Source organism: Emys orbicularis, chromosome 22 (genome assembly GCF_028017835.1).
Source record: "Emys orbicularis isolate rEmyOrb1 chromosome 22, rEmyOrb1.hap1, whole genome shotgun sequence".
NCBI classification, from domain to species: domain Eukaryota; kingdom Metazoa; phylum Chordata; order Testudines; family Emydidae; genus Emys; species Emys orbicularis.
Genome location: NC_088704.1, coordinates 13,699,321 through 13,712,445, shown reverse-complemented (window position 1 = coordinate 13,712,445; position 13,125 = coordinate 13,699,321). Strand labels below are relative to the sequence as shown.

The following is a 13,125-nucleotide window of genomic DNA, read 5'->3' as shown; positions in this document are numbered from 1 at the left end:
CACTCCCTCTGGGACACCTGGCATTGGTCACTGTCAGTAGACAGGATACTGGGCTGGATGGACCTTTGGTCTGACCCAGTATGACCATTCTTATGTTCTTAAGGGATGCTTTGGTGCAGAAGTGACCTCCTGTCTAGTTTGTCCTCAGATGGGGTCCTGTGCGGAATTCTGGAGCGTAAACAGGTATAAACCCCTAAAATTTCTCCCTCAGCTAATTCCAAGGACTATTTACCCAACTGGATACACAAGGATTATGAAATGCATTGCAGGACATGTTTGATTAGTTCAGTCCTTACACAGTTCAGTGCAGCTGTCAGAATAAATGTCTTCGGGGGGAGGGGGAGAGTACACATCTGATTAAGTAACTCAATAGTTCAGCAGTTCCCAAACTTTAAACACACGTTGTGTGGGATAAAGAAGCAGGAAGGCCTTTTAAAATTAACCATTCATGGACAAACAATTAGATTAAAAACAAAACAGCATTTCCCATTCTTCAGCTTCATGCAAGCCCCAGAAAGCCAAGTTTAAGTGAAATCTGCAACTCCCGTACCTGTTTTAGCTGTAGGATGACCAGACAGCAAGTGTGAAAAATCGGGACAGGGAGTGGGGGGTAATAGGAGCCTATGTAAGAAAAAACCCCAAATATCGGGACTGTCCCTATAAAATCGGGACATCTGGTCACCCTATTTAGCTGTGGCTTTCTTAAGTCATCACTGCTAGGCAGCGGAACATTATTGAAACTGGCAGAGACAGCGAGGGCTAGAAGTACTGGAGATTTTATTGACATGATTGATCTATCTGGCAATTACCATAGTATCTAAGCACCTTCAATGTAAAATCCATTGCAATAGCAAAGTACTTAGTGGACTTCATGGAGTCTCTGGCATTTCTCCCTTTTTGGGGTAAAACGCTTCTTGCAAGAGGCTCTGATTTTATTATTCATTTTGGTTTGGGGATATTAGTGGTAGGGGTTTATTAGGCAGGGAGGGGGTGCAGGTTGCCAAGGTTGTTCTTACAACATTAGCATAGTCTAATGAACAGGACTGCAGCATGGCAGACAGGAGACCTGGGGTCTATGCCCAGCTCTGCCACTGACTTGCTATGTGACCTTGGGCAAATCACTTGAGGCCAGATTTTAAAAGTATCGAGGCACCTAAAAATGCAGCTAGACACCTTAGTGGGATTTTCAAAAACAGTTTGGTGCCCACATCCCATAGATTTTAATGGGGAAAATCTGGCCCCACTGCTGGGAGTTGAGTACCTGTAGGTCCCATTGATTTCAAATATAGCTGTGGATACTCAGTACCTCTGAAAATTAGTCCCTTAACCTCTTTCTGCCTCAGACTCTGCGAAACGGCTCTGCTTTGAGCTCTGAGGCAGAAGAACGTTAAGTGTTAATATTTGCAAGGCACTGTTGTACGGAAGCTCACTTCCCTGCCAGACAGGAAAAGTGGGCAGAAAAGTATAGATCAGGTGCATGTCAAAAGGTGACCTCAAGGGCATTAGTGGAGTAACCTTCTGTTTCATTAGAACTAGCAGCCTCTGTGAGCAGATCAATAAAATGCTTTTAGCATTTGTAGCTGGGAGCTCATGTAAAATATCCCTGGTTGTGGCAATTGTTTCAGGAGGGAGGGGGCAAGGATGGGACAGATAGTGGAAGGGCTGGACTTTGAGTAAATTGTTATTTACACTTTCTGGGATTGTCAAAGAAATGCATTGCCCAGCTCGGTTCTGATTTCAGACATTGCAAGAGCCATGAGGATTCCAGCCACCTTGCTGCACCTGCTCCTTGTGCATCTCAGCGCCTCTCATACAATACACTGGACATACAAAGGTAATGAGTACAAGCAACAACTGCTTTTTAAATGCTGCTGGCTCCACCAGGCTGCTAACACAGTCACCTGTGGTTGGAGTTAAAGCTTGGCTTTTCAGCTTATCTATTAAAAAAACATGGCAGCGAATTAATTTCACTTCATTGAGGATCGTGTATCTTAAACATGGTTCTTTTCACTGCCAACCTTCTCGATTCCTTTGTGTGATTGGGACACATTGTCAGACAGAACAATAGGTTGCAAACAACGAGAAAAATCTTTACAGGGCTTTAGAATAAAAGCTGACCTTTTGCTGAGCCGGGAAAGAAAAGAAGAGCTTTCCCTTTAGATAACTGCTTGCTCACTATTTTACTTTCACAGCCTGCGGAACATGGATACAGAGGCAGGGGGCTGCTTGTTTGCATATTTGCCCTCGTGAAATTTTGCTTAATTCTTAGTTCTTTTCAGAATCTGATTCTGTTGAAGTCAGTGGGAGTCTTTCCACAGATTTCAATAGGCTGGGAAGCAGGCTGCCACAGTGGGGGAAACTAAAGTTCTTGATTTAAATTTTTTTTTTTTAAATTGCAGTTAGCACACTGGGCTGCTTACAACAATTATCTTAAAAATCTTTTCACCAACATCTCCTGAACATCTGTGCAATTACCTCACTGATGCATGTCTGGGAATTAAACTACAGTACCTTCAAAAACTGACTTTCCCAAAGTAAAATGAAAAAAGAAAAGGTCTCAGATGTTGAAAGAGGTTTATAACGATGCAGTAATAATAAATAAATAGAAAAACATTGGGCAGATGCTGAAATAGCTTTGAACAATTAAAAGATTTTTAAAAACATGGTTAAAAAGCCAGGCCATCACCCTCTACTGTTGAATTCTCAGGGGGAGATTTCAGCAACAGCTTAAGGCTTTACCTTGGCTGTGGTATTCTGAAATTCTGACTCTGAAATAGATCAATGTGCTATAAATGGCAAAGGGAACTGCTGGAAAAGGAAGAATGGATTTCCATATTGATTCTAAGCCAGAGCAGTGACAGAGGACATAAAAGTGCCATAAAGTCCTGAATACAACAGTACAGCGAGAGCAAAGCCTCCAAAGATTAAAGCAGTGCTTAATTATTTGGATGGCACTGGGGTTGGGGGGGGGGGGAAGAAAGGTGTTAAATACCTAGATTGAATTGAAGTGGAAATTGAAGCGGAAATGTTATTGCTTTATATATTAAAAGGGAGGGAATGTTAGCTAGTGATTTAGAGCAGATGAGTGGCAAACCAGGACTCCTGGGTTCTATTTCTACATCTGTGACCGACTCACGAATGTGACAAGACACTTAAACTCCCCCATGCCTCAGTTTACCAATGTATAAAAAGGAATTAATATTATTTACCTACCCTAAAGAGGTAGTGTATGGTTTAATCAGTGAGAATAAATCGGTTTGTTATCCTCAAATGAAAGGTGGCACTGAAAGTGCCAATTCTTATTAGTAAAGCATTGACCAGTTACTTTCTTAGCAAAGAGCATTCAAGGGACCAAAGAAGCTCTAGCCAGCAAACTAGACAAAAGTTAGGAAAAAAACACGCAAGAGGTTTAATTTATTTGAAACCCTCTCTCCTTTTCCATTCCTTATTTCCTTGATAGTGCCTATATAATTTAAAAAAAAAAAAAAAAAAAAAAAAAAAAGAATTTGCTGACAATCCTCCGTGGGCCCCCACCTCCGAGAAACTGAGGCCTGGTCTACACTAACCCCCAACTTCGAACTAAGGTACGCAACTCCAGCTACGTGAATAACGTAGCTGAAGTCGACATACCTTAGTTCGAACTTACCGCGGTTCAGATGCGGTCCACACGCGGCAGGCAGGCTCCCCGTCGACTCCGCGGTACTCCTCTCGCCGAGCTGGAGTACCGCAGTCGACGGCGAGCGCTTCCGGGATCGATTTATCGCGTCCAGACCAGACGCGATAAATCGAACCCGGAACTTCGATTCCCAGCCGCCAAACTAGCGGCTGGGTGTAGACAAGGCCTGAGACAATTGGCTTAGCGCTGTTCACAGCTTTCATTGTAGAAGAACCCAGACTTCATGCCTCTGGCCCCTGGAATAGCTATAAACATCACGGTCTGTATAAACACCACTTCTATTTCAATACAGGTTCAGCCTCCAGCCATTAGTAGAGATGGGATATTAGGGGAGGCAGGTTTCCTGCCTGGTGGTGCAGTTGTCATGCAGCCAGAATGATGCATATTGTCACACTAGGGAAGGTAGATCAGCCTTTCAGGCACGCAGTTCCTGGCGTTATAATAATCAGAGGGGGATGCTCTGCGGCCCTGCTGCTGAGCAAGGAACAACTCATCGCCAATGAGCCAGCAGCACTCATGCCGCTTTGTAAGAGCCTGCACTGCTTCTCCTTGGCCTTGCAGCAGGAGAGCTGGATGAAGTGCACTGGGGAAAGCACTTTGCAGCCTGCGCTGGCAAGCACCAGTCCCCCATTGACATTCAGAAGAGGAAAGTGAGGTACAACCCGCAGCTGATGGAGCTCGAGCTGAGTGGTTACGATGGACCCTTGCAGGGGAACTTCACCATGACCAACAACGGGCACTCAGGTAAGCAGCAGGGGCTTGTCCAACTACCTTCCCTGCCCCAAAGAGGAGGGCAACAGGGCTGTGACATCACTGCTAATCTCAGGAGGGTGGCAGGTTACCGCCTCAATACAGAACATAAGAATGGCTGTACTGGGTCAAGCCAAAGATCCATCTAGCCCAGTATCCAGTCTACCGACAGTGGCCAATGCCAGGTGCGCCAGAGGGAGTGAACCCAACAGGCAATGATCAAGTGATCTCTCTCCTGCCACCTATCTCCACCCTCTGACAAACAGAGGCTAGGGACACCCTTCCTCACCCAAGCAGGGACTGGAGCATCTCTCCTTCCATAGCCATGGACAATTGACACTACATCTAACCCTAACCAGAGGCTGTAGAATTACCTGGAAACTGAGAACAGGCCTTGGGATTTTCACCTTTACTACCTCATGGAATGACCTAGACAGTCACTATGGCCCAGTCCTGCTCCCCCTGGAGTCAACAGCAGAACTTTAGACCTCTTGGCCTGATCCCAAGAGGTGCTGAACCCTACAACCCCCATGGGCTGCACTGGCAATTACGAGGGTTTGGCCATTAATTCCCATTAGGTAGGGAACAGTAGGCTCTATGCCAGGTGCCAAGCAGCTGTTGGGCGAAATTCACCCCTTGCCGAGGCCTATCTGTTGTAGGCTTCACAGGGACTCAAGTGGTGCTGAAGCCTTGGCCTCCTCCAGTGCAAAGGGGTGAATTTTACCCCATGCTGTCTCTTTCAATGCAAGAAGCGATGCAGCAGGCGGGCAGGTGTAGGGAATAGATCTTTACCGAGTGTGCAGATAGTCCAACGTTACCGTAGAGAGGCCCGTTTGTCCAGTAGTAGCCTGGCCAGTTGCCTTCCATTCCTGAAGGCCAGATGTCACACCCAGCAAAGTCCCTCCTGAAAACTGACCCTCTTTCTCCAGTCCCAGTATCATATCTGCAGGATTGGGCCCAATGTTTGTGATTTGTTCATGGGAAGAGATAGAAAACCCTCCCTAGGGTATAGATATTCATTAGTGGGGATCACCCTAATCACACACTGTTCCACCTTTAAATAGTAAATACGGCCGGCCTGGAATACATGCCCTTACATTTCAAATGTTGCCAAGTAGGATGGATTCATTATTACAGTATCGTCAGTGTATGCTTAAAACCCCACTCGCACATTGGTAGAGCAGAACTTTGTCACATATTCCCTGGCATATGCATTGGCATCTTGCCATGGCTAGTCATCCCATTATTGGCCCATCACACCCTGCATCCCTTTTCTGGTAGGCTAGGTAGCAGGCATGTGCCATGAATTAGCTGGTTGGCAGCAGCATGGATTCCTGCCAGTGAGGGGAGAGAGTCTCTCTCCTTGCTGAGCAGATACTTTTAGAGAGAGTTATTCAGGGCACATGTGTGCAGAAAACCAATTAACATGTGGGGAATATTTTTAGCTGACAGAAATCCTACTCTCAGACAAGGTTGTTTTTCCGAGCTCCACTGTCCTGATCTTGCTTATTTCAGTTTCCCGCTTTGTCATCTCATTCTGGTCTCCTAATTTTGCCGATTTCCCCAAACTGCTGGAAAAGCCTGTCAGCAACACATACAATCAAGAGAAAGAAGAGTCTATTTGCATTTCTCTATGAGACATTGGTTGGGGGGGAGAGAGAGAAGGAGAAGAGGGATAGAGGGCAGATTCAGCATGATACACTGGCATTTTGTTCGTGTATACGAGTATTAGAACTACAAAACCTTGCATTTTGGGCCTGCTTCTCCCTGGCTTTGCAGAGTCATCATTTGCTCCTGTGCCAGGTGAGTGTAAAATAGAATTCTGCACTCACATAGGGGATGATTTGCAACCTCTGTGCACAGACATAAATGACAAGGTACCAGGAGTGAAAGGGGAAATCAGACCACCTGTTTTCAAAACCACTTCTAAAAACCCTTAAAGTAATTCACACAACAACCCTCCTGTGAGGTTGGCAAGTAATATCAGCCTTGTTTTACAGGATAGAAACCCTGAGGGGCTTGATGTCAGAGTTAGGTGCATGCCTGCCTACCTTTGAGGTGTCTGGACCTATGTGAGTTGCTTGAGGCCCCTTGGTGAGTCAGAGCTGGCTTAGAATTTGGGAGTTCCTGGCTCCTAGCCCTCTGCAACATCCTACCTAAATGATGCATCCCTCAGTAAAGCATTTCCTGGCATTGGGGGCGGGGGGAGAGATATTTCAGTCTTCCATCAAAGGCAGCTGGAAGATAAGAGATACCCCATCTTCTGTGGAAGATCTTATTCCAAATGGATATTCCTTCACTCCATCTGCACAGGGAGAAGGGACAGATGCAGGGGAGGGACACAAGTGGTGAAACATACTGTCTCCTGAGCGAGACCGCTCTAGTTGTACCTCTAAGAATCATAATGGTTAAGAATGCCTATTTATCACACTTACGCCCAACCGTTCACTTGAGGCTTCTGGGGTCAGTGTTATCTGCTCCACTACCTGCAAATTAATTCTTGCAGCTTTATCTTTCAGGGCTCTCACCATTTTCCTACACTCTCGTTAACATCGAACTACTGACTTGCCAGCCAGGCCCATTTTAATAAGGAACGTGAGCTAAATCCCGGAGTCCTTATGCACAGCTGTATTGTAGTCAAGCAGAATTTTGCTACAGACTTCATGGGGAGCGGGAAAAGACTCATTATAGTGCTCTCAAGCAAGAGCCTCAAGCCAGGTCTACACTCAAAGTAGAGTCAACCCAGCTATGTTGCTTAGGAGTGTGAAAAGTGCATGCCCCTAAGCAATGTAGTTAACCCAACCTAACCCCACCCCATCCCTTGCGTAGACATCTACCTACTGCCTCCAAGGCCTTGTCTACACTTGAAACACTGCTGCAGGCTGCAGCTTTGCTGCTCTCGCATTTCAAGTGTAGACAAGCCCCAAGTGGGCCACAGCAGGAGAGGTTCTGCACATCTTAAGCTGATGGGAGTGACGATGTTTAGCAGGTTCTTTGCACTAGAGTAGGGTAAAGTTTGTCAGACAAAAAGTTTTTTTTGGGGGGGGGATAAAACTAGTTTTAGGTTGATGGACAAAAAGATTTTTGAACTTGGGTTGAATTCAGGGACTAGTTTAGAGAAAAAAATTAGAAAGAGGTGAAATGTTTTGTTTGGATGGCATTGGCCTGCTAAACCCAGGGTTGTGAGTTCAATCCTTGAGGGGGCCATTTAGGGATCTGGGGCAAAAATCTGTCTGGGGATTGGTCCTGCTTTGAGCAGGGGGTTGGACTAGATGACTGCCTGAGGTCCCTTCCAACCCTGATATTCTATGATTAAACCTTCAGTAAAGATTGCAGCATTTGGCTCTTTGGTTTTTAAAGGACTGATCCTGCATGAAGCTGAAAAATGTGAGTTGAGGGTGCTCAGAACTGGAAGGATTGAAGCTCACATTGGTCAAATTCCAAGCATCTCTGGAACTTCCTCTCAGAGCACATGGTACATTTTAGTTCCCACACAATTCCAAGTACTTTTCTTAAATCCTATTAGCCTATTCCATTGAGGTTTAAAGAGCAATTTATTTAATGTAGGCTAAAAGCGAATCTCCATTAGCTAGTGATAGTAGCAGTGTTAGATGTTTGCCCTTGTTGGAGACCAGTTCCTAGAGCGTAACATTGTCATAATTGCACACTGCTCTGACCTTTCAGCCAGTAGAAGGCAGTGGTACAAGTTACACAGTGCATACCATCAGCTCCCATCTTACAGTGATGTAGGGCAGTATAAAACAAAGGTGCAAAGCAGCAGAGATAATCAGGCCTTCTGTTTTCATGCTGTCTGCAGTACATTCTCAAAGCACCCTGAACAGGAATGATCCTTGGCATGAGGTTCACAGCCAGTGTTTTGCAGAGCATACACACTGCAGTAAGCTGTTTGGTAAGGCAAACAATCCTAATTATGAAACAGTCATCTACCTACACAATAAGTGGCCCTACCAAGTTCACAGTCTGTTTTGGTCAATTTCACAGTCATAAGATTTAAAAAAAATTTCAGCTATCTGAAATTTCACAGTGTTGTAATTGTAGGGGTCCTAACCCCAAAAAAGGAGTTTTTTGTAAGGGGATTGCGGTATTGCTACCCTTATGTCTGTGCTGCTGCTGCCAGCAGCAGCGCAGAAGTAAGGGTAGCAATACCATACCATGCCATCTTCTGCACTGCTGCTAGCAGGTCACCGCCTTCAGAGCTGGGTGCCCAGCCAACAGCTGCTGCTCTCCAGCCGCTCAGCTCTGCAGAAGTGAGGGTGGCAATACTGCAACCTCCCTAAAATAACCTTGTGATCCCCTGAAACTCCCTTTTGGGTCAGGACCCAAAATTTGAGAAACACTGGCCTCCCCTGTGAAATCTGTATAGCATAGGGTAAAAAAAAAAAAACACACAAGACCAGATTGCACGGGGAGACCAGATTTCATGGTCCGTGATGTGTTTGTCATGGCTGTGAAATTGGTAGGGCCCTTACAATAAGCAATGTAGTAGCTTATGGTACACTGTAGACTTTTTGGGCCTGTTGTAAAGAAACATGTTTTCAACTTGGCTGCCTGCAAATTGCTCCTGCACAAAAGAACCCTCCTCCTCAGGCATTCAGAACATGGCATTATAGATGGCATCTCATGTTCATTTTTAAGGACGGACTTTTTTGGTAACTCCTGATTTACAGTTAGGAATGATGAGCCCGTTACCTCTGTGGGTTCAGTCTAGGGGTGGTGAGACGTGGGTACATTTTATGAATATCATGTCTGACTACATCAGCAGGAAGGCAAATATCCTGGGACTAGCACTCCTCAGAATAGAATCTCGGTGAATATTGCATTGAAAAAGATAATGTTTGCTGTAATAGCAACCAGCAGGAGTCGTGTAATTGTCTCTATAAATTGTCTTTCAAGGGTCTAAAATCATCTTTGCAAACTTCCTCACCTGTAAAAAGAACGAAGAGTGCTTGTGGCACCTTAGAGACTAAAATTTATTTGGGCATAAGCTTTCGTGGGCTAAAACCCACTTCTTCGGATGCATGCAGTGGCAAATACAGTAGGAAGGTGTGTATATACACACAGAACATGAAATCTTCCTACTGTATTTGCCACTGCATGCATCCGAAGAAGTGGGTTTTAGCCCACGAAAGCTTATACCCAAATAAATTTGTTAGTCTCTAAGGTGCCACAAGTACTCCTCGTTCTTTTTGCTGATACAGACTAACACAGCTACCACTCTGAAACCTTCCTCACCTGTGTGATCCAAGCCAGAATAATTACCTCATTCCTGCATGTCCTTATGGGATGATGTCCACTGAGCCTGGCGATTGCTGTAATAGGTTGGACAAGCCCTTTTCTTGTTGTGTGACCTTGGGCAAGTCAGTGCATTTCTCTGTGCCTCAGTTTCCGCATCTGTAAAATGGAGATAAAGAGGTTAACCTGAAGAGCACTGAGATGAAAAGCCCTGTGTAAGTGCCAGGTATTAATTTATTATTAGTGCCAGGTGAAGAACCTGCCCAATGGGATTTCTAGATACAGCAACCCTACCATTGAGAAGTTGGTGGGGCAGAAGGATTTATCATCTAGGGGTTACAATTTTTTTTTTTTTTTTAAGCCAAAGAGTCACCCTAGTTATGATAAGACCTTTCTGAGAAACCAAATAGAAACATAAGGCATACGTCAGACAGCCACAGCCCTGCATGGGCTGGCACCAAGCAGCTCCAGAGAGCTCCAGGTGTCAGGTAGGTATAGTTTGCGGCTCCATACTCTCAAGTTCCCTCTCAGGTGCTAATTTAGGTCATTTGTTTCCAGAAGATCAAGTGCATGTCACTAATTAGGCTTGTCAACAACGTAGCATAGGTCAGAGTCGTTTCCCTGTGTACCTTGCAGCCGGTCCACTTTCGAACCACGCCTAGGGATCAACTGTACACGCTCGTGCGCCACACATTGCATTTCCTCACCCTTGTGTCCCATCCCGACACCAAATGGCAGGACTATCTTCCACCTGTAGAGGGTGAGAAGCCCTGGTGGGCCAGCCTCTATTCCAGCTTGGCCCATGGCCTGCCGGGGACATCGGTTAGAAGCACCTTCACGGAGCCGTGAGCACAGGCGTGTATCTGGCGCGATTCACCCCCATTCCCGAGGCCTGCCCCTTCTGCGGCGTGAGGAAGAACCTGGCGCACGCCTACCTTGAATGCGCCAGGTTGCGGCCCCTATACTGGCTCCTCCAGAATCTCTTGCTGAGGTTCTGGGTGTACTTTTCCCCCACACCTGTTCATTTTTGCACACCCTATCCGTGGCCCCAGGGCCAGCTCCAGCATTTCTGCCGCCCCAAGCAAAAAAAAAAAAAAAAAAAAAAAAAAGCCGTGATCGGCGGCGGCAGTTCAGCGGCAGGTCCTTCGCTCCTAGAGGGAGTGAGGGACCTGCTGCCCCCGAATTGCCGCAGGTGCCGCCCCTCTCCCTTGGCCGCCCCAAGCACCTGCTTGTTAAGCTGGTGCCTGGAGCTGGCCCTGCGTGGCCCCACAAAGTCACGAGACCTCCTAGTCAACCTCCTCCTGGCCCTGGCCAAGGTCACCATCTACAACACCAGGAGGAGGATGCTGGACGAGGGGGTGCTCTGGGACTGCGGGGGCCTATTTCCAGTCTTCCCTAGTCTCACGCCTCCAGGCAGAGTTCCACGGGGCAGCGTCCGCTGGCTCCCTAGACGCCTTTGAGGAGCAGTGGGTGCTGTCCGGGGTCCTCAGCTCGGTGTCCCCATCTGGATCCCTCATTTTGAACCTCTCACCATCACTCCCAACCCTGTTTTTTATTAGTTGCCTCAAGTAATCATTGGGAACCCGGGTCCAGTAGTCCTTCCTGCTAGGCTGGGGGAGGGGCCTTTAGAAGTGATGCTGTACCTCCCAGGTTATTCCAATAAGGCCCTGTTTGGGATGGTGTATCACTCCCTTTCCTTACCAGTCATGGATGGGGTATGTTCACCTCATCATGCTATTTCTACTCTAAGCCCTTAGAGAGGTTTTAGCCACCAATAAGCAATTAGAGAAATCTGCTATAATCCTTTCTGCACTCATTGGATCTAACATATTAAAATCAGTTGTGATTTTCATTCACTGAACATTGTCTGGGTGGAACTGAAGATGCTCATACGATCACCCTTTGAAAATTGCACTTGTGTGACATGTGCATGCTTAATCTACTCTCCTCCCATTCTGGAGCATTGCAGAAAAAGTCAGACACGTACAGATTTATGTCAGGTGTGTTCAACTCAGTGTCCAACTGTAGTTTGCAGATGCACCAGAGTGTGCAGCTCCATCTCACACTCATTCAGTGTGCAACATTGATTATCTGACCTTAAACAGTTTTGCTTTAGAAAAGAGATTCAGAGTTCAGGCCCCAGGATCCCAGCCACAAGAGGCAGTCGTTAGATCAGTTAAACCCATCTACAGAGATCATACAAACCAGCATGCCTAAAGTCACGCTTTCTCCTCATGCGAAGGCTGCTCTGGACATGCCAGCATTCAGCGTGGCTGACCTTGCAAACACCCACTACAGAGCACAGGCCCCAGATCAGGAAATAACTTAACCACCTGCCTAACCCTAAGCATTGATATCCCACTGACCTCACTAGGAGTACTCACATGCGTAAGTGCTTTCCTAAACAGAGGCTAGGGAGATAACCCCACCAACAGGAGCAGCCCCATTGAATTCAGTGGAACTGCTCTCCCCACTAAGCCTTATGCACCGTATTAAGTATTTGCAGCATCAGGACCAGCTGCATCCATTTCTGTTAATCTCATGTCATCTTTTTCTCCTGTCTTGCAGTCCAGATTGATTTACCACCCACCATGCGCATCACCAAAGGGCTCCCAAGCCTCTTCACCGCTGTCCAGATGCACCTGCATTGGGGCGGGCTGGACCTGGAGACCAGCGGCTCTGAACACACAGTGGATGGAATGAGATACTTTGCGGAGGTACCTGTTTAAGGGGAGACATGCGTCGTCCTCATAAAGGAAGGGGTTGCCTTCTTCCCCCTCGTGGAAAAAAAAAATATGCAGGAAAATCCCATGTTAAAAGAAAACCTCTGTTGGCAAACAGCTCCCTGTGAATTGCTTTAAGTGTAGGGGGCTAGAAATCTGGAGCAACTCCACTGAAGTCCATGGGCCTGATTTGCCACCACCTTGGGTAGTCACCTCCCCTCGTTAGAGGAGAATGCAAAGTGGATGTAAAATGCTACCACTGATGTGAGCGAGAGGAGGATTCTGAGATGGTGCATTTTACACCCATCCTGTCCAGATGGGTGCAAAGGAGGTAGAAAATTAAGGCACAACAAGCAGCAAAATTTGGGCCATGCCTTATTTCTGGCCAGGTTCCATCCCTGCATGCTATGGGCAACAGAGAGATGGAGGCAGGAGCGGGGCCAGCTCCAGGCACCAGCGCAGCAAGCAGCTGCCTGGGAAGGGGCGGTACATCTGGGTCTTCAGCGGCGGGTCCTTCAGTCCCTCTCGGAGGGAAGGACTTGCCGCCGAAGAATGAAGCGGCAGCGGTAGAGCTGCCGCCGAAGTGCCGCTGATCGCCGCTGGAGCCAGCCCTGGGCAGAAGCCCCTATAGTTTGATGTTCGAGTCTGATCAGGCTGTTCGGTTGCAGCCATTGCCAAAGAAACAGACTAATTGACTGAGGAGGGGGTTATTAGAAGGAAGTA

The 13,125-nt window shown here is 46.8% G+C and overlaps 1 protein-coding gene across 1 annotated transcript in view; it reads left to right on the top strand.

Moving 5' to 3' along the window:
* Positions 1–1,800: 1,800 nt before the first annotated feature.
* CA6 (carbonic anhydrase 6) overlaps positions 1,801–13,125 on the top strand; it is a 28,490-nt gene continuing 17,165 nt past the window's right edge. Inside the window, exons 1-3 of the mRNA XM_065421138.1 lie at positions 1,801–1,834; positions 4,238–4,420; positions 12,248–12,396. Of these exons, the coding sequence (XP_065277210.1) occupies positions 4,348–4,420; positions 12,248–12,396 (222 nt within the window). The 5' untranslated portion in view covers positions 1,801–1,834; positions 4,238–4,347. The remainder of the gene's footprint in view (positions 1,835–4,237; positions 4,421–12,247; positions 12,397–13,125) is intronic.